This window comes from Saccopteryx leptura, chromosome 1 (genome assembly GCF_036850995.1).
Source record: "Saccopteryx leptura isolate mSacLep1 chromosome 1, mSacLep1_pri_phased_curated, whole genome shotgun sequence".
In the NCBI taxonomy this organism is placed as follows: domain Eukaryota; kingdom Metazoa; phylum Chordata; class Mammalia; order Chiroptera; family Emballonuridae; genus Saccopteryx; species Saccopteryx leptura.
In genome coordinates, this window is record NC_089503.1 from 216,640,274 (window position 1) to 216,659,126 (window position 18,853).

An 18,853-nucleotide genomic window follows, 5' to 3' on the forward strand; every position below is an offset into this window, starting at 1 on the left:
TTAGACAGAATATTTGTTCCTGTGATGAAACAGGGCCTTCCCAAAGCTTCACCTTCCCTCAGCTGTGTTGCGGGCACTGTTCCCCAAGGTCAGCTTCCTGCTGACACCCCCTGGAGGTAAAATAGTCCACACCCCTAGGTTTATAGCCTGTTTCTCATCTTCGGAAGTTGCAGCTTCTTCCCAGTCCCGTGAACGGCAGCCCTGCACCTAGCCAATTTCAGTGTGCAATTAAACATGACGACAATCTAAAGGAATGTCCAGATATAACCTGCACAGACTTACTTCAATCATGAGTGTGGTTTCACTCCGTTCAATTATGTAGGCACATATTTTTTTTCTTATGATGGTTTTATAGATCCTCCTGAATAAGCATTCTCCTTTTTCAGCTGGTAGGATTCTCCATTTCCCAGAAACGAGGCTGGAACACTGTCTTTGGGTGTATGGCCACGAACGCAGCATTGTTTATTTCCACTGTCCTCAGCGGGCCACCCAAACCTGGCCGGAGCATTTCTGTCAATCTGGGTGAAGTTCTTGGGGAGACAGGTTCTTCTCCCATCTGATCAGCACACATCTCCTCCGACTTCGACCTTGGCTTACAACTGCTCTGGAGACTGTGGGTTCCGCTGATTCTGTTAATAAGCCTTGGGATTTACTCCATTCAGCTCTTCAACCAAATCGTAATTTAATCCTTACTCCTTTCTTCTCTTTCCATCACCTCTTCTTTATTTCAGAGTCTTATTCCTCCAGCCCTTTTAATCCAGGTCAACTCGTCCTAACTTCCCCTGACCTTGAACTTAAAGGTTCACTACAAATCATCAGACCAGGGCTAGAATTACCACCTTAACAGTAGCAACAGCTATCACAAAATGCCCTTCTCTCAGGCTGGTGACAAAAATGTGGTTAAATCAGCATAATAAAGAAGATTAAACGTCACTTTAAATTACTTATCAAAGAATGATGAGATATACAAAACCTTGTCTGGAATAAATTATCATTTAAAAAGCTGCCAAATTATACTATACATGTCAATATTAAATCAAGACTTATATGTGTTTTGGAAACTGCACCTTCCTGATGCAGAGATGGAAAAATAATATATACCAGAACTTTAAAAAAAAATCCTTAGATTCTGTTACAGAATTACTTCTGAAATGAAGTCCATCCTGCCTTTAATAACGAACTGAGAACTTTCTGTGAAAATCAGCTTAGTAAGATGTGAGCACGGTTTCGCGGCGTGTTCATCCTGGCAGTCAATACACGTTTGTTAACCTTCTACTTTCTCAGTGCTCTGAACAGAAAGACGACAGGACACCTCCATTCCTGAGAAACGCAAAGGCTACTTGGCAAGCGACACCTAAACACAAAGAATTGTAATAAAACCTGGAAAGTGCCACAATGGAGACTGAGGAAGCACAGGGCAGGTACTAATTAACTTTATCTAAGGAAGTCATAAAAAGCATTATAGGAGAAGTCTTAAGAAATTATATACATGTGTAACATCTCAGGGACTGAAAGCTCTTCCCACTGTGTGGAGTCTGACCTGCGAGGAAGGCACCTAATGTGGAGGAGACGGTTTTGAGGTAGGTGTGGAACAGCGGATGGACTGAGCACAGGGGAGGAACGCACAGGCCATTGAAGGACTGCTGGCAAAGGCACGGCTGGGAGGTTGTGAACAAGACATCACAGGCTTTGCAAAAAGGAGGGGTGGGGCCACGTAGTCAGGAGAGAGCAGGATGGGGTGACTGAGCGTCTCTGGGACCCAAATCAGGGAGGCATCCCCAAATGGCAGCCTATTCTGTTGAACACAGGTCATAACACAGTGTGATGGGCAAAATAATGATCCCCGAAGAGGTTCCTAACCCTCAGAACCTGGGAATGGGGTACCTTACAGGGCAAAAGGGACTCTGCAGATTTAATTAAGGATTATCAGATAAGGTGATAATTCTGAACTGTTCGGGTGGGCTCAATATGCTCATGGAATTCCTGGTAGGTGAGAGACGGAGGCAGGCTGGGCGGTGGCGGAGGGGGCAGAGCCGTGGTAGGAGCAATGCCAGACTCTGGCTTGCAGATGGACGGGGAGGGGCCAGGGTGGTGAAAGCCCCCAGGGGACGGAAAGGCCAGGCAGCATTCTCTCCTCCAGACCTCACAAAACCACACACTGCTGACACATGATTTGAGCTCACTGGGACCCATTTAGGACTTGTGACCTCCAGAACTCTAGGATAATAAATGTGTGTTGTCTTAACCTTGTTATAGCAGCAACAGGAGCCCCATACCTACGGCAATGCAAGTGGCTCCCTCTCAGCCTTCCTGCGTCTGGTGCAAATGAGCGGCCTTTGCTACCCCCGACGAAGGGGGCCCTGCCACTCAACCAGCAGGCAGACATGGCAGGAACGCCGGAGAAGAGGCTGACTGCACACAGGGCACAGCGGAGCAGGGGGCCCGGCCAGCCACCCAGGACGAGGCCCACAAGTGGCTGAGCAGCGAGGAGGCAGCAGGCTGAGGCCCGTGGAGGTGTGTGCGGAACTTGAACTCAAACCTGCATTGTGCTCACTGCCTTAAGTTCAGCCAGAGGATCCCACTGATTCTCAAATAGCCTAAGGGGAGGCTTCCGATTGTGTTCATTAAAACAGAAAACAAATCAGACATTTTTAGAAAAACTGACCTAGCAGATAGGAAAGCCTGTTAGGGAACAGGACCATCAGTGAGCCTTTGAGTAAATAAGTAAGTGAAAGCAAACTCTTTTAAGTTTTATTTTGTATCTGTTTTCCCCTCTAGAGTATTTTCATCAAATCTCCTACATAACATTTTTAAAGCCTGGTGAGAACTCCTCTTTCGCCACAGGACAACTAGAAAGCCAGCAAGAGCGTCACCATTGACATGAACTGAGCAAGTGAGCCAAACTGTCTCTACTGAGCAAGGGCAGAGAAGTGGGCCAGGAGGATATGTACTCTGCAGACCAAACAGTACGGAGCAGGAGGGACCCAGCTGACGACTTGGGAGACACAGAATTTCCTTCTAACCCGCAGACTACAAGACGGGTGAGGACACCCAGGGCAGGGCCTGGGCCACTGTGACTATGGGGGAGAGAGGCCGGGGGCAGGGGGCAAGATGGAGCCCGGGCTCCCTTCCTCTGCTGTCGCCTCTGCCCAGTGGGTACTAATGTCTACACACGGCCAGGGTATGAGGTGGGGGAAGTGAGCAGAAGCGGGCACCCTTAGGGTGGCATTTCTGAATCCTCTCCCTCTTTCATGACAAGCCACACACCACTTAAAGGAGCAGGGCCCCTTCTTCTCCTGCTTGTTTCTCTCTCCCTGATGGTTCCCCGCCTTCTTAACTCTTTGCCCACCCTTGGCTCGCAATCGGACCTGGATGGTCACTGTCTCAGCTCCTGTCCTACCTTCATCTTTCAGTTGTGAATGCTCTGCTCCAAATATCTGCAGCATTGAAATGTACAGCTTATCCAAAATACCAAAAAATCATTGCCTCGTCACTATTCTGCTCACAAAAAATGAGGGGGATATTTTATCGCTTCATATTCATTTTGAAATATCCCCTCATTTTTGTGAGCAGTAGAGTAGTGTCAGTAGGCTAACTGCTACCACGGCCCTTTGTAAGGTCACATTCGCCTTGGCAAGAAAAATGCGAGTATATTAACGTAAAATACCATTTTTAGGAGACTTCTCCTGATGAAGAAACATTTACCAAATGCTGATTAGTGATCTCCTTCAGAGAAATAAAAATAACATCAAACAGGAAAGAAAATGAAAACTAAAGGGCTTTACAAAAATCAACGAAAATGTTTTCTTAACCTAAGAAAACTGCGGGCAGTGCTATGGTAACGCTGGGACAGGGGTTCTCAGCTCCAAAGAACTAAAGACAGCATGCAGTGTTTCAGGAAATTCAAGGTGCCCACGCTTCACTCCGAGTCACTGCGTGAGAGTCTCTAGGAGAGAGGCATGTGTGAGTGGGTCCAGCACACAGACTTGGCAGATGAATCTGATGCACAGTGAGAATTGGGGACAGTCCTACCAGGTCACTTCATTACACAGTCCTCCGGGGCTGGCCATTATTCTTAGGGGTAATCTTTTGAATGCAGCTTAGAATTTCTAATCTGACTCGACTTTAGTTTTCTAAAAATATGAATAGATATAGAATGGAAAAGCATTTTTGCTCTATGGGATTTAAGTTTTTGCTTTAAAATTAAAAAAATAAGTGAGCCAATTAACATATGCAAATGGTGCAAAGTGATTAACAGGACTTATCTTTCATTTATATAGCAAATAAAGATGAAACTGAATTTTCACTGGTGAAATTAGTTTAATTGTAGAATAAAGAATGGCTTGGTTTAAAGATTGCTAGATTAAGAAAACTTCATGTTGACCTGACCAGTTGGCTCAGCAATAGAGCATTGGGCCAGCATGTGGAAGTCCCAGGTTCAATTCCCTGGGCACACAGGAGAAGTAACCATCTGCTTCTCCATCCCTCCCCTCCCCAAACCCCCTCTCGCAGTCATAGCTTGAATGGTTCAAGCAATGTTGGCCCCAGGAGCTGAAGATGGCTCCATGGCCTTGCCTTAGATGCTAAAATAGCTTGGTTGCTAAGCAATGGAGCAGCAGACCAGATGGGCAGAGCATCACCCCAGTAGGGGGCTTGCCAGATGGATCCTGGTCAGGGTGCATGTGGGAGTCTGTCTCCCTCCCCACCTCTCACTTAATAAAACAACAACAACAACAAAAACAAAAACACTTCATGTTGAAAGCAATCTTCAATGACTAAAACTTTTTTAAAAAGTGGTTCATAAAAGTTTGTCTCCCAGGGTCTCCGGTGGTTGCTGAAAATGAGTTCTGAAGATTTCTAGGGGAAACGGTAACACTCCAGGCTGGGTTAAGAATAGAAGGGAGATGACAGCCGCTACCCAGGTTCCAAGCCGTTCTTCACAGGTATTTCCTGGAGTCTGTGACAAGTGTGGCACGAGAGAGGGACAGGGCACGCATCCCAAGGAGACCAATCAGCTGCTGCTGTCTTCCTCAGACTAGAATGACTTAAAAAAAAACAAAACCCTCTAAGGTGGCCAGAAATCATTACAGTAAAGTTAGATTCACTTTTGGGGTGAGAATGTGAAGGGCTCATTTTCAAAGTCAAAATTCTGGGAGCTAATGTCAAGTGAAGAATTTTGTCCACTGATAGCCACTGAAGTTGGAACTGAGGCGGTGTGCAGTCAGGAAGGCACTGTGGCTCCACGGGGCTGCATGGCACAGAGCTGCTGCTTTCCTGGAAAACATCTCACGCAAGTAGCGATAGATGCCGATGATGGGATCAATGCACAAAGGAAGCAACCAGGTTAACTCACCAACTATTGGGGGACAGAGTCCTGGAAAGCCAAATTAAGATGCCACCTCCTTGTTTCAACAGATAACAAGTCAAGGAGTTGATGACCCCATTCTAAAGCAAAGAGACAGAATTTGAGGGATTTGGGCCATCGTCAACACAAAGGGTGACCTTAAATACCCTGTTGCTAAACTTCCAATGCCTATGTGGCTCCTGATAAATTTCTTCATTCTTAATGATTAGTCCTCTGAAAGCAAGGCCAGTGCCAGCTTTCACATCACTACACTGGCAACATCAGGAGGAACATCTGGAATTTCAGAGGCACATGATCATGTTTGCTGAATTACTCAGTGGGCCCTTTAAACACTAGAAGACCCTCCTATACAAATTAGATAAATCTTAGCATAAAAAACCCTTTAGTGATAGAATGACTGCTCATTTTTACCATAATTTAAACTTATTACACATTATTTTTGCTTTCAAAACAAAAATGGTACAAAACACTGAAGAAAGAATATGGAACAATTACATCTTAGAGTTCCTTATTTTTAAGATGTGACACAGTAATGGCCATTATATCATTGCTGACAAATCAAAATAATGAAGCAGCATATTCTGAAGAAGCCATTTTTATCGGTTCTGCCAGTTCAGCTTTTAAGAACCTCTCTGTCAACATGCAAATCATTATTTGTGACTCAGTAAATAAAGGGCTCAGCAAACATCTTGACTTCTTCCATCTTTATCCCCCCAATTTATTACAACTTTTTTGTTCCTTTATTAATTACTGATGAGTATGCATTTTATAATGTAATATATTGATTAAAATATTTAAAAAATCTGTTAGAATTGGGTTTGCCTTAAAAAATATGCTATCTGCCCCCCCCCCAAATCATCACTTTAAAAGATCCTAATTATATTAAGTATCATACATATTTACTACCAGAGACTGGAGGACTGTTAGAAAGTTAGCTGAATGGTTTTCTGTACATTCTAGAGGTGAGAACAGAGGGGTTATTGTAACATAAATAGCTTCCTCTCCCCTTCTCCACAATCACAGTACTTTACTGTGGAAATGGGGAGGAGAGGATATTTATTCAGAAAGCCAACAAGCAGCAGACCATTAGCCTCTAGCTTTTCAAACGGAGAAAGACTGAGTTATATTCCTTAGTGAACATGCCTGGTAACGGAAAGCAAATGAATTCAGTGATTATTACTTTGGGAAGTCAGGGTCTGAGGCAGACAATACAACGGAATTCTAGAGGACAGGCAGGGAGACGTCACCGAGAATGACTGATGGCCCGTTTCTAAGATGCCTGAGTGTGGGAAACCCAGGATGCTTGGTTCTAAGTGGCTTCTTCTCCTTCCCTGATGTTTCCGTATCCCTCACGCCAGTCTCTGGAGCTCGCCCCCAATCTGAGAGCCTGGCAGTTAGGGACAGAGGACAGCTCAGGTACACAGAGATGCTCTACAAGAGAATGACCCATCTTACATATTACGTAGTGGTTTAAAAGAAAATGAGCTTAAGATTTGCTTTACCAATGCTTTCTGTGTTTTCTTTGGTTTGTGTGTTTTCCAGGTAGACATATCAAAAAGGCTTGAACTCGACTGCTGTTCCAAGAAGCATGGAGAGCTATTATTTTGCTTTGTCAATCTGCTTACTAAAATCGGACAGTCTTTTTACTTCTAAATATAGGGATACCTTATGTGATTAAAAATCAGGGTGTTAGAAAACTTGCTACGATTTAAGGGATGCTCTCCAATAGACACACATTCCCGACTGTACTTGTGAGGAGCTCACGCAGGAGGAGCCCTACCTCCCTCTGATTGCTATTCTATACTTAGAGCTCCTTTCTGTAAAGTGGGGTCAACATGCTTCTTGTCATAGGTCATGGTCAGTATCATAGGGACTGGCCCTGGAATCCAGGGAGGGTAAGAGCAGAAGAGGCAAAGGCAGCCGTTTGGCTCTACCCTCTGGAGGACTCAGCCCGATCAGAAGCCATACTCCGGACTGACCACCCAATGGGCCTGGACCCTCTCTTGGGAAGTCTGGATACAGGACACTCAGCTGACTGCAGAGAGAAGGTAACTAAGTAGAAACATGTGTAGTGAAACCTGTGAGTGTGCCAAAACTCCATAAGGTAACCAGAAAGACTGTATCAATAATATAAAATGCCATGAACAAAACAAAAACAAAACCCAAAGCCGTTACTCTGCCCAGAGAACTAGAAAACAGCTGTGTGTCACAGAACACACCAGGGACTGTGTGGAAGTGAGCGGCTGCTGCGGGACCAGCCAGACAGGACTCGGGACGAGAAAGGATGGCTCGGACACTAGGTCTCTTGAGACCATAAAGGACAACGTATCCCAGACTCAAAAGGCTGGGGAAGGAAGACTGGGATAACAACCTATCAGGACGGATAACAACGAAAAAGGTAAAGGAAAAATGAAAGCACCAAAGTACATCTGTCTAGCCAAGAAGAACATTTGCAACACCCCTGGTGACACACTTAGAAAGACCTGAGAAAAGCAGCGCGCTTCTGTAAGCTCACCAAGCAGTGTGCCCACAAGCGTGTATATTTGTGGAGGCTGGAGCTTTGCACAGAAGGCCAGAATTGCTTCTTTTCTAAGATGTTACGAATCTTAAGACAATTAGAGTTTTAAAGAAAACAAAGACCAAATGTACACATCCTCTGCAAATTATAATCACAACAGTTAAAATTTGAAAGGAAAAAAATGTATTTGGAATTGAAGACACATAGAACATCTTTAAATTCTGTCTGTTTTGGCATCAGTCCTAAACTTTCCTCCATGAAATTAGCAGAGTAAAAAAAAAACAGTTGTTTAATTCGAGTTCTATCACTACGACAATTAATATGGTTTAACTTATATACGGAGATGCAAAAAAAAAAAAAGTTTACTTTCATTGAGTTTTACAAAAGTGCTATTTCCCCCTTCACTTTACTGCTCAAAAGCCCCACTGAAATTCTTATTGCCTAGAAGAGGAATGAAAAGAAGAAGAAAAACAGCATCCGAGAATGGCATTTTTTCATAAAAGTCAGTCACTTGGGCTTTCTCAGCTTCTGCAGACTCCTGCATATCTCGCCTCAGGAGAGACCCTTAGAGGAATAAAAATTGTTTTTCTTATTGGATTTCTGATATTAAACCTACGCTCTCACTGACGTTGATCCTGTAAGGTCTCTCACCAGACCGACACTGCGTTTTGCAGGTGACCAAGCCAACCAGGTGTGGCGAGTTGCTGGCAGGTAACCCTAATTTCCTCAGGTCGAAAGCTTTCTCCCTCTGGGCTTGACATTGTCAGCCATGATTCTGCCACTCTGGTCTCTGGGTCATTTGTTTTTCACTCTCCTCTCTATTTCAGTTTTTAAAACATTTCCCAGCAGGGGACTGACTGATGTCTCTTTTTCTCCCTCCTTCCTGTTTGGGGAAAACTACTCCTTTGGTTGCTTGGATGCCTAATTCTTCACTTTTTCTAATTCTTTTACATTTACAGTAGCACTATTAGTTATCTCTTATTTCCCTTATCTTCTGTCCAAAATCATGAACTCTGTTTTCTTAAAAGTTTATTACAAAACATGTTCAGATTATTCACAAACTAGAAAGGCGACCAGACAAGCCTTAGCCATAATCTTACTTCACCAACACAATGATTTTTGGTGTTCTAACATTCTTTTCCTTGTCTTTTTTTTTAATTGAATTGTACTGGGGTGACTGACACTGGTTAACATAATGATACAGGTTTCAGGTGCCCGGTTCTATAGCACATCTCTGTGCACTGCATTGTGTGTTCACCCCCCCCCCCCCCCCCCGTCAAGTCTCTGTCCATCACCACTTATCCTGCCTCCATCCTCCTACACCCCCCCTCACTCCCTGGCACTCACCACACTATTGTCCATGCAGATCTTTCCTCATATAGGTGTTAGCACAGAATAAGTAACCCAAATAATCTTGCATACTATTTTTTCAGAAAGTATTCCATGTAGTTATGACTTTTCATTGCCATGATATTATTGGCTGATTGACACTACATTCCATGCACGGGTTTTCATTTAAATGTTCTCCTCTATTTGGTTCTGTTCTTATCCATAACGCACAACAGTATCTATGTCTTTGAACGACTCCCAGCATTTTAGCACATGGGTCTCTTCGAGTTTTAATTAACATCTGCCTTCTCATGCCTCCCAGGAAGCAACCACGATGTCTACTACTGCTTCCTGCATCAGACAGCATTCTCTCTTTTTCATATGATTCTCTTTCCATATGACATGCTCCATTCCAAGAGGAAACAGTGGCCCTGATGTGGCCACCAATACAGCTCTGGGTAAACTGAGTAAAAGTGGTTGCTGGGATTAAGGAAAGCTGCAGATGTGCGACAGAAGTCAGTTGGAACCAGGTTTAGGACTACCCTCGGGCTTATGAAATCTACATTTTTAAAGCAACAGGAAGCAAGATTTTAAATTTAGAGTCTTCATTAAAGGAATGTGAAAGTGGACTTAGCATACCTCATTAAAAATGAGACATGAGGGCTGGTTCGGAAAAGAGGAAAGCTGGCTGAGTCAGAATCCTCCACAAAGATTCTTTTAAAAATTTAAGACTAGTTAGTATGCAATATTATGTTAGTTTCAGGTATACAATATAGTGATTTGACATTTATATACCTTGTAATGTAATCACTATACTAAGACTAGTAATCACCTGTCACCGTGACTAAAATGCTCTGTTATGATCTTGACTTTCAAGTTCCCGTCTGTAAAATGGGAGGCTTGGGACAGAAATAATCTCTAAGATCCCCTCTGTATCCCATGGTAAAGTGCAGACAAGCCAGAAACACCCCAGAGGACTCATTCTTCATTAGAGGGCCACTCAGCTTTCAGGCTATGCTTTATATATACTATATTTTAGGAGAACGTCTAAAAGACACGAATAGATCATCCTCTTCAGAACACTGATACGTAAAAGTAAAGTGATTAATTCCTTTGGCGAGGGAGGTAAATTCTCCTGTATATGGAACCAGGACTTTTTTTTTTAGATCTCTCTCCCGTTAGGGGCTGTAGTAAGAATGGCAGACCCAGCTTGGCGCCAGAAGAGCTGTTATTTTCCTTTCCATTCCTCTGTTGACATTCTCACATCTCCTGCTATATTTTCCTTTGCACGCAGCCTAAAGCTCAGCAGGACTGTTAAAGAAAAGGAATAGTACTTGTGGTAGGAGGGAGGGGGAAGAAATAAAGAACAGGGAAGAGGCGCGCTTTATGGCTGTATATTCTGAGAAATACGAATCTATCACTCTTCTCCGTTCTGTCCACTTTCTACAAGGGGAAAACTATCCTAAGGTCTTTGGAATCTGTGAAGACTTCAGAAGGGGGTGGCTAATTCTATTCCCAGAATCAGGACCATTCCGAACAGAAAACTTCCTCCCAGTATTACACTGGGTCGCCATCTGCCTTGTCCCACGAGAGAGGTGGCAGGGAAGAAGGGGAAACGGAAAGAGGCCGTGCAGCCCTGCTTGCTAGGAAACCAGGGATGACATTAGATCATGTCTGAAAAGGTTTTAACTCACATTTTAAATTTTTAAAAATCGCTTCGCATTAAAAGGTTCAAGTTCACATTATCTTTTTTTTTAATATCATAAAAGTGCTTGCATTTCTTTTCTTGCCCAAATTGAAACTAAACACCAGGCTCCAAAATAAACGATAAAAGAAAACAAAACTGCAATGTATGTTACTGCAACTTTATTATTTCATCCATGAACCAGAAGTGGTTCAAGTATAACTTGACCCTAAAGACAAATTACTATCATAAATATTAATTTCCACTCTGCCCATTTTGACTGACTACTTTCAATGAGCCCAAGACGCAAAGCAAGCTTTCTATTAAAATGTTTTACCAAAACCTACCAAGCCTGCCCCGCATACACAGAAAGCAGCAACATATCACGTGAATTATGTATCACGCCCTGTGCCAGACCTTACTTACAGGTCAGTGTGGACCCCAGCACGGAACCCGACCACCACTGACTGGTAATATGAGCTATTTTTAAATGCCAGTCTGCACACAGGGGACCTGCAAAGCACAGCAGTGATACGGGCATGGGCTTTGGTGCCCGCAACAGAGGCCTGGGTTCTGGCCCTGCCACTCCCTGGTCTGTGGCCGCGGGCCGGCTCTGCAACCTCTCGGTGCCTCCACGAACTTACTAGATTTTAAATCATTAATCTCTCCTGATCCTCACTCACAGGCTCCAGAAGGTGAGCTTGTGTGCTGCACCTGCGATGATGTGGACATCAGAGGAAGGGAGCAGTGTGGTATACCAGAAACACCAGACCAGGAGTCCACGGGTCCACGAGCTAGCTTCATCAATTCACTGGCCGTGGCATCTCCGGGCAAGCACTTGCCTGCTCTATGCACGTGAGGTTGACCATCACCAAAACACAGGGCGATATAGTCTTTCAGATAATGTGGACAAGGACTACAGAAACAGCAAGGAGAGATACCACCAGTGAGTACACCACTGGCATGAGCTGATGATCACTTCCTTTTCACTGGAAGTCACTCCTTTAATCCTCATTACAGCCGAGGAGGTGAATGCACTGATCAATGCAAGTGGAAGGTAAGGGAACACAGAAAGATGGTATGTGCGGAGGTTACCAGTCAGGAAGTGGCAGAACAAGAGTTCCCAGCAGGCCTTCTGGCTCCTTAGCACCCCCTCTTGACCAGCCTGGGCCTCGTGGGCTCCGCTGCTGTTGTCAGTAATGTCGGATTAGTAAGTAGTGGTGATTTCTTCGTTTCTTTTCTTTTCTGGCTCCTGGATTTATTTCATACTTAGAAAGGTCTTCTCTACTTGGAGAGTATTTTTTTTTAATCCATGCTTTCTTTTAGTACTTCTGGAGTTATAGCTCAAAGTTTAAGTCTTTGAAATACCCAGCATTTAATTTGGTGGAGAGTGAGAGTTTGGATTCAACTTTTTTGTTTTCCAGATGGCTTCTCAGTTGTCACAATAACTTCTGTTGAATAATCTGCCCTTTCCCCACTGATCTGAAATGCCAACTTTATTATATACAACATTCTCATATGATTTGAATCTATTTCTTGACTTTCTGTTGAGCTGACAACCAGTAAACAAATACACAGGCTATTTTAACAACTGTAGCTGTATCATATGTTTTACTATTTGGGAGAGCTGGTTGCCTTCATTATTCCTCTTTCCCAGAATTCTGTTGGCTGATCTTTAGGAACTTAAAATCCTCCACTGGTATTTTTGTTAGATTGTGTTATATGCATAAGTTAATTTAGGAGAACACTGATATCTTTAGGAGGCTGAATCTTCCCATCCGCTGATGTTGTATGCAGTTTCAGCCCTACCTTTCTTGGTGAGCTCCTATAACATTTTAAAGTTTTCCTCATCTAAGTCTTCCTTTATTACATTACTTCCTTTATTACATTTAGGAATGTATTCCTACCTGGTTCATGTTATCACTTGTGTGTGTTATTTATAAATAGATACCATAATAAAAACTGTTGGCTACAATGTTATAAAAAGTCATTCATTTCTATTCTAGTTTCAGTTGTGTGCCTTTCTTCGAACTTTTGCAAACTCAGGGTTGAAAGCTTCGCTAGCCATGTAACACACTTCTTTTTAACTCCTGTTAAGACATATGTTCCTCCAAAAATGTTTTGCCACGCATATAGAACTTGTTAGATTTTTGGAAATCTTTGCTTCATGTTAGTTCATTTTAAATTTGCATAGAGCCTAGTAGTATTCTATTACATATGAGCAATTTTTATTGAACTAGAAACACAAAAACTTACCTCCTAGATTCATTCCAGCTTGAAGACATTTCTGAAGCCTGCAGGCAGGACAATTCTTCCTTCGAATCTTATCAATGATGCAATCATTTCTTCCGGCACATAAATAGTTGTGTTGCCCTAAATAAAATAACAAACAGCGATCGTTACAATAAAGACTATTGTACTAATGTAAAGTGCTAACATGAATACTCAAAATATGAGATTTCTTCTTCCCTGCCTTGAAATCTGTTTTTCAAAAAAGCAGAAGGGAAATGTGATTTATGGATAACACAGGCACATGAATGGCCAACTTAACACAGCTGAGACTTTTGATTACAGAGGATATGATTAACACTGCCATTTATTTCCACCAGGCCCTCATATAAGGAGAGCTACACTCCCCTATTGTTTAAATATTTTGATTAACTACATGGAGCCTTTCAGGCAATGGTGTAAATTTTCTGCGGGCATGGCAACCTTACCAATCTACATGAAGGTCCTGCTAGAGCGGTTTCATCTGTTTGGCCTGCTCACCTTTTACAAAGGTGATTTCAATGAGAAGACTTGAAAATTAAACAGTCATTATTTCAAATGTTTCACTGTTTCACTCTGCAGCTGATACTGGAATGAAAATATTCAAATGTGGGAATATGCTAAGAGAGTGATATCTACTGGCAGCCGGTTATCACATAGCGTAGCCCTACTATTCATTTATGTGTTCCAAGAAATATATTATATATATATAATATATTGTATATCATATATATTATATATATTATATATTATATTATATTATATATTATATGTTATATATATTATATATTATACATATTATAATATATTATATATTATATATTATATATTATATATATTATATATATTATATATTATATATATTATATTATATATATATTATATATCTATAAAACTCCGCGTAGGTACCAGACATGATTGGAAAACACTAGGGATACAGTAATTAATATGACAGACAACTTCCCCTGACCTCAGTAACTTTCGCTCTATTGTGGGGAGAGAGACCACAGACGAGGTAATTAGGTAAAATGTACATGTGTTGTACAGTAACACCTCTTAGGGAAGAGAATGACAAGAAGGGGCAGAGAATACCACACAGGTGTGGGAGGACACAGGGGGATGCTGACGTTTTAGAAACAGCGCACACAGGGAAGGCCTCTCTAGAAGATTCTCAGTGGGAGGAAACGAAGGTGCTAACTGTGATACCTTGGGAAGAAAGAACACCAGGCAGTGGGAAAAGCAACCGAGGTCGGGATGGAGTGGGGAGGCTACTAGGCAGGTTAAGGACCAGCCCCGGGGGGAAGAACAGGGAGAATGAGTGAGTGGAAAGCCAGAGGAGGTGAGTTAGAGCTCAGGGAGTCAGCTCAGGTAGGGCCCTATAGGTCATACTCAACTTTGACTTTTACTCTGAGTGAGATGGAAAGCCACTAGCTTCGAGGGCTCTGAGCAGAGAAGTGGCCTGATGTGATTTATGCTGCAGGGCCACTCTGGCTGCTGTGTTGCAGGCTGAGGGCAGTGGACCAAGGCAGAAGCCGGGAAAGCAGGGGAGGAGGTGCGCACTGTAACCTACAGGTCGGGTGGGCGCGGTGGCAGACAGTGGCGGGCGTGGTCAGTGCAGGTGCATCTGAGGCTACAGCTACTAGGATTTGCTGACAGACCAGAGGAAAAGGGGAGTTACAGGGGCATTAAGATGCTTGGGCCTAACCATTAAAAAAAAATGGAGAAGCCATAAATCAAAATGGAGGAGACAGTAGGAGCGTGTGCTGCATGGATAATTACCCTGGCAGAGTCCAGGGCGTGTGGCGTTTGGGAGGTCTGAGTGTCATAGCGGCAGGGAGAGACGCAGGTGTGGAGTCAGGGAGAGGTCTGGGCTGGGAGGAAGTCGGTGTGTGGTCGTTACTTTAAGCCAGGAGTCGGGATAAGATCCCATGGAGAGTGAGCACAGACTGGAAAGAGAGGGTCCGAGGACTGGGTCATGGGCCACTGAAAACAAGCAGACGGTGGACAGAGGGAGTCTCACCGCAGCGCAGTGAGCAGGCTCGAAAGCACTCCCACCAGCCTAGTACCACCACGCTACCTCAGCTGAGAATTCCTCAGTAAATTACAGAAAACGCTCAATAACAATAATGTGCACTGCTTAATGCAATTAAAATAATTTAATCTAGAGCACATTCTCAGTATCATTATGGCCCATCTTAGTCATAATAATAAAATGCCAGTAACAGAATAGGGAAATCTATCAAAGTGAAGAAATAAAACCAGACCATTACAATAACCTAATGACTTATTTAATGAAGGCTCTTAGTGAATAGAGGTAGGTATAGATAATTACACAAAACTAATCAATAGGTAAAGACTATAACTGTGGGATGGTATTAAGTAATTTAATATGTGTGTAATTGGCATCCCAGGAGGAAAGAAGAGATTAGGTGAGAAAAAAATATATGAAAATTTCCAAAGTTCAATAAAATGACAACTCACAAATCCGAAAAGCTTAGCAAATGTCCCAAAAAATAAATGCAAAAACAAAAAAATTAAAAAAAAAACCAGTATGGCAGAACATATTTAAATTGCTAAAAAACAAATATAAAAATACTAAAAGCAGCTAGATAAAAACCATATTACATAAAAGGTAACAAGAGTAATAATTGATTTTTTTACTCAACACAATTAAGGCCAGAAGACAACATATAATATCTTTAAAGACTGTCAACTCAGAAAAACCAATGACAACATGTCTCAAAATGAAGGTGAAATTAAACGCATTTCTGGATAAACTAAAGGTAAGAAAATGTGTTGCTGGTAGAATCACATTATAAGAAATGAAAGTTATGCTGAAGGACAAATACCAGAGAGAAATTTAGATGTACAGAAAAGAATAAAAATGATAACTAGATGGCAAAAGGTAAAATAAGTTTTCTGTTCTTAAATTCCTTCAAAGTCAAATGATTGCTTAAAACAAAAATAAAAAAACTGTTACAAGTGGGCCGATAGTGGTGCTGTATGGTTGCTCTGCTACCGCCCGCCATGAAATTTGGAACGCCCACTAGTGGGCAGGAGGGACCAGGTTGACCAGCACTGCAAAAGTGTGCTCTTTTTATAAAAAGGTTCGCCAGCCCTAGAACAATGTCTCTCAAAGTATGGTTCCCAGACAGCAGCATCAACATCACCTAATAACTTAGGAAACATTGAAGTTTACGAGCCCTCTTTCTGACCTACTAATTCAGAAACCCTGGAGGGACTTAGAAATCTATGCTTTAGACCAGTGGTAGTCAACCTAGTCCCTACCACCCACTACTGGGCATTCCAGCTTTCATGGTGGGCAGTAGCAGAGCAACCAAAGTATAAATAAAATGATAGATTTAACTATAGTAAGTTGTTTTATGAAGATTTATTCTGCCAAACTTAGTGAAAATCCTACATAAAGTACTTGGTAAGTAATTATTATTATATGCTTTAACTTGCTGTAACTCTGCTTTATAAATTTTATAAAATAAAGTTACTTCTCTACTTTATAAATCACCATTACTGTGGAACCGGTGGGTGGTTAGAAAATTTTACTACTAACAGAAATACAAAAGTGGGTGGTAGGTATAAAAAGGTTGACTACCCCTGGTTTATAGAATCCTTCAGGTAATTCTGATGCACATTAATGTTTGAGACACTGCCCTGAAGCAACCACTAGAACAACAACTCTAAACAGTGTAACTTAAGAGACAATACAGAAATAAAATGGCATACTGAACAAAATACTCCACCCAAAAAAGATACAAGAGGAAAAAAACAAGGGAACAAATAACAGAGGGAACACAAGGAAAATAAACACCATGATAGATTATAAACCCATGTATAGCGATGGTTACAATAAATGTAATTGGTCTAAAACAGGGGTCAGGAACCTTTTTGGCTGAGAGAGCCATGAACGCCGCATATTTTAAAATGTAATTCCGTGAGAGCCATACAATGACCCGTGTATGTTAAGCATTATCCAATAAAAATTTGGTGTTGTCCCAGAGGACAGCTGTGATTGGCTCCAGCCACCCGCAACCATGAACATGAGCGGTAGAAAATGAATAGATTGTAATACATGAGAATGTTTTATATTTTTAACGTTATTTTTTTTTATTAAAGATTTGTCTACGAGCCAGATGCAGCCATCAAAAGAGCCACATCTGGCTCGCGAGCCATAGGTTCCTGACCCCTGGTCTAAATACTCTGATTAAAAGCCAAAGACAGTACACTGGATTTAAAAAAAAAGCAAGATTGAAATTTATGTTCCGATGTATTTTAAATATAAAAGAACACACAAGTTGAAGGTTAAAAGACAGAAAAATATATACAACATAAAATACAAGCATGAGAAAGCTAATGTGGCTGTATTCAAGTCAGACAAAGTAGACTTCAGGACAAAGAATATCAAAAGATGAAGTATATCATTTCAGAATGATTAAATTCATATATAACAAGTCTAAATATGAATGCATTTAATAGCAAAACTTCAAAATACAGTAAGTCAAAATTGACAGAAATAAAAAGTAAAATGGTAAATCCAAAATCCTAGCTGGACATTTGCAAACTCCTTTCTCAGCAACTATCTAGAAAATCAGGATACAGAAGATTTTAACAATATGAGCCAACACCTTGATCTAATAAATACTTAGGTCACACAACTGCACAATACATATGTTCTTTTCAAGTGTAAATAGAACATTCACTGTGTTAGACCACATTCTCAACAATGAAATAAGTCTCAAATTGTAAAAGCAATGAAATCACACACCACATGTTTTCTACCCACAAAGGAACTAAATTAGAAATCAATAACAAAATAATACATTGAAAAACCTACAGATTTGAAAATTAAGCAACATACTTCTAAATAGTTTATGGGTTGGAGGAAAAAAATCACAAGGGAAATGATGAAATATTTCAAACAGAATCATAATGAAAACTCAACACACCAACATTTGTGCAGCACAGTAAAACAGTATTTACAGAAACATTTTTAGTTTTTCTCCTAAAGCCGCAACCAGTGTGGGAATGAGAAACTGCAGGGTCATCCCTGATTAACAACCCCTACCATAACAAACCTCAATATTCAATGGGTCCACAGGTCCTGCAGTTCTTTCCTGAGTTTCTCTTGAATCCTATACTTGTCCACTAGTACTGTCTCCTTATCATAGCTCTCTTAAACTTTTCAAATACTGAGTTTGAACCTTTGCGGTGGAACCTTAGACAAGTTTCTTACCCTTTTTGTATTATCGGTTTCCTCATCTGTTAAAGAGACATTGTCAAAGCACCTATCTCACAAGTTATCCTGAAGATGAATACATCATGTAAAGCACTTAGTCTCTGGCGTCCAGTGAGAGTCCAATGAATGGTAGCTGTCCCTATTGTATGATTGCTATATATCATGCATTTCATTGCATCTTATTATTTCAACACACTTGTAACTAGTCTACCTGCCTCTACTATTTCCCCACTTCTAAATCAAATTTTTAAACTTTAATTTAAAAGCTGTTTTAAAAAAAAATTTAATCCTTACATAGAGCTCAACAGACTAAAGCAGAAAAAGAAGAGCTAGTTTGATTGACACAAACAGTAACCCTGGACTGTTATTTTTATTGGTGTTTTTATTACTGGTGTCTTATCATTATATTATTAGCACGAAAGACAGTGTATTTTATGG

The 18,853-nt window shown here is 41.5% G+C and overlaps 1 protein-coding gene across 5 annotated transcripts in view; it reads right to left on the minus strand.

The window, feature by feature from the left end:
* NR3C2 (nuclear receptor subfamily 3 group C member 2) overlaps positions 1–18,853 on the minus strand; it is a 313,921-nt gene that overhangs the window by 76,508 nt on the left and 218,560 nt on the right. For all 5 annotated transcript variants that reach the window (XM_066386221.1, XM_066386228.1, XM_066386215.1 and 2 more), the window contains exon 4: positions 13,153–13,269. In XM_066386221.1, coding sequence (XP_066242318.1) covers positions 13,153–13,269 — 117 coding nt within the window. The remainder of the gene's footprint in view (positions 1–13,152; positions 13,270–18,853) is intronic.